This window comes from Saprolegnia parasitica, assembly GCF_000151545.1.
Source record: "Saprolegnia parasitica CBS 223.65 unplaced genomic scaffold supercont2.183, whole genome shotgun sequence".
NCBI lineage: Eukaryota > Oomycota > Saprolegniomycetes > Saprolegniales > Saprolegniaceae > Saprolegnia > Saprolegnia parasitica.
Window position 1 is genome coordinate 12,186 of NW_012156577.1, and position 3,070 is coordinate 15,255.

Sequence of the window (3,070 nt, forward strand, 5' to 3'; positions counted from 1 at the left end):
CGAGCGCGCGCCAAGTGTGCGACGTCCTTGTGTCGCTGCTCCAAGGCCCACCGGCGACCGCCTGCGTCGCGGCCGAGCTCCTCGCCAAGGGCCTCCTCCTCTTCCGCCCACACCTTGTCGACCTCGCCCAGCTCGTGCGTCATGCTCCTCACTTTATACGACACCAAATACACGAGCGTCTATGGAAATAGGTGGTGCAGCTCATTCCGTTTGACGCTGGACCCCTCCGACGACGATCGGAAGCGGCTTAAGCAGGCCGCGATGCGTCTCCTCGTCGAGCTCGGGACGTGCGAGGCCGCCTCCGTCTTGGTTGTGCTCCAACAAGAGATGAGCACAAGCGATCGAAGCTATGCGTACCGTGAAGGCGTCCTCGTCTACCGTATGACGTCGGTGAATCTCCAGTACCTCCTCATAGGCACCTCCCCGCGGTCATCGAAACCATCTTGTGCTGCCTCGACCCGACAAAACCCGACCGCCGAAAGAAGTGTCTGGCCATGGTAGGCCACCACGAATGACAACTTGTCCATACTTGAAGGGTCTATTCGTAGAGCACCAAGTACCTCTACGACCTCGTCTAGCGGTTTCCAAATTTCCAATGGTCGAATTTTACAAGACAACGCAGCAGCTCACCATCGGCTCCATGGAAGGCGTTTTTTGCTCTACGACCTTAACACATTGCGAGTTCTGAGTCGATAAGGCAACTCCTCGTATTGTAAATAGGCTAAGTTAGGGCAAGTGGCGTGTGCTAGACAAAAAACCCTGCTCAACGCCGTCGAGAGATTTGTCCAAGTACTCCTCGGCAACGAGATCACCGTCCATGCCCCGTACATGCACAAGACGGGGATCAAGAGCGATCGGTACGGCACGCATAGGACGCTGTTCGACGACGGCATGCCCCAACATACGTATTGGCTCATATCCGCCTACGCGTTTGAAGCGTTCGGGTACGACGAAGCACGACTCGACGAGTACCGGACACCCGAAAATCTTGGGTGTCTGGAACTCGTCGAGCCGTGCTTCGCTGTACCTGAATACTTCAAACGCGTAGGAGGACACCCGCCAATACGTCTGCTGGGGCATAACGTCGTCGAACTGCGCCCTACGCGTGCCGGGATGAGGTCCCGTCGTCTCGATCCGTGGCGTACAGCAAGAAACCGTCGATGTCGTTCGGCGTTTGGAGGATGGCCTACGACCATGTTGGTTTCGATTGGCGCACTTGAAACAGCTTACTCGTTGGCCTCGGCGTCTGCGGCAGCGTACTGTACTCGTCAACTGCGATGGCCACTTGAAGCTGGAAGAACCGCGCTTGCGTAGCCTGGCGCGTCGCATCACTACCTACCATAGCATTGCCATCAGTTGAGACAGTCTACATCGTGTCACGTACTTTGCCAAGGTCTCTTGTAGCGCTTCGACCGATTTTCTATCGCCGAGGCGCTCGAGGAACGCTCGCTGCTCAGCCGTGAACGTCACATCGATGGACACCAAGAGTTTTTTGACGAGCGCCGTGACCCGAGCTTGTTAGTTTGCTGCGAAGCTGCTGCAGCGTGCATCGATGGAAGGTCATCGGTCGTGCTGACTAGAGAAGCGAGTCGACGAAACAGCTCTGCACGCGGAAAAGTCGTCTTGCAAAAGTCGTGTGCCATGAGAAGGTCAATCGCTTCTCCGACAGTGCACTGACCAATGAACTACGCAGCAATCACCAATATGCATACTAGTCGCAGAAGTGGACCGGGATCGCTCGCAAGGCTTGCAGACTCGCTGCATGGTTGGCCGCCGCTTCAGCCTCATCGTCCAGCTCAGCGGCATCGTTCGCCTCTTCGTCGGCGACGTGCTCGTCGTTGTTGTCGGCTTCGTCGTCGTCGGTGGTCGGTGGCACTACATGGACAAGTGTGAGCGGCTTCTTGCATGGGTTGATACGAACTTACCACACGCGTTGAACCAGACGTCTCGGTTGTCGCCATCGGGAGCGCACGAGCGATGGAATAAGTTGTTGCAACCTAATCGTTTGTTGTCATCGAATGTCGGACAGAGCTGGTGCTACCTTGCGTTGCGCACGCAATCAGTGGCAGCGCGCCGTCCCCGCTGCAGGGGTAGCAGCCCTGCATCTTGCTCGACCGTTCGTAAATGAAGAAGCTCGGCCGCAAGCCGGCCAATGGAGCCAGCGCTGGAGTAGGCAAGCCAAGCTGAGCACTCTGGCCTTTTTCTCGTGAAGAGATTGAACGCACCTGCCATGGAAAATCACGATCAACGACCGCCAACACGTCGTCAGCTGCTTGGCCGATGACGCGCAGCTCGTCGCTAGGGACGCACCGTCGCTACTCGCACTCGTCGACACGTTTTGTTCTTCCTCTGGCTTCAAGCCGAACCGCGCCAAAACCGAGCTGCTCACGTTTGGCCTCGCTATCTTCCCGGACGCATTGTCACGCTGATCGCCTCTGCAAAAGCGCTTGGCATCATGGTCGTGCCAAACCTTGCTCCGAAAGCTAGTACTCCAATCGCATCCACCCTCGGACAAAATTTGTCTGCATGTCGGATTTATTTTATTACTCACAAACATTACGTTCATTTAATCTAAATAAAGTTTCATTATTAACCAATCAGAAGTCCATCCGACGGTGGATCTTTCTTCGCCGGACAAGCTTGTACCGACAACTCACTGTGGCTTCCATCGAAGCTACCTGGTATAAAAACGCATTTCTCGATCAAAGCTACTGTACCTGCGACAGTATTCGCGACGAGGACTTCAGGACCACTGGTAGATGTTGGCGTACCGGTACTTCGTGCCATTCGCCGAGTTCTCGTCGTCCATCTACCACTACTCGTGGGGCGGGAGCAAGAGAATAGTGTGCTGCTGACCTTGTGCCGTTGGTGCGGTCGGCTATTCTCTTTTCAAACAGTTGAACTCTGTCGAACGCGTACTTGATGGCGAGCGAAACTGTGCCGATGGACGAATTACACCAAGCAGCGCACGTTGTTCTGTCGCTTGCGCATGTCGTCCATCAAGAGCATGTCCAAGCGAATGGTTGCTTCACGCTTTTTAGTCATTGCAGTCAAATAGGCGCATTTGGGC

The 3,070-nt window shown here is 55.3% G+C and overlaps 1 protein-coding gene across 1 annotated transcript; it reads right to left on the reverse strand.

The window, feature by feature from the left end:
• Nucleotides 1-726: 726 nt before the first annotated feature.
• Nucleotides 727-2,105, reverse strand: SPRG_15568 (hypothetical protein; the record flags this gene model as incomplete). Its single annotated transcript, XM_012354802.1, has 10 exons — nucleotides 727-759; nucleotides 813-923; nucleotides 973-1,099; nucleotides 1,146-1,186; nucleotides 1,217-1,331; nucleotides 1,385-1,514; nucleotides 1,610-1,685; nucleotides 1,730-1,875; nucleotides 1,926-1,997; nucleotides 2,042-2,105. 10 exons carry the CDS (start codon nucleotides 2,103-2,105, stop codon nucleotides 727-729), a joined length of 915 nt encoding a protein of 304 aa, XP_012210192.1.
• Nucleotides 2,106-3,070: the final 965 nt, after the last annotated feature.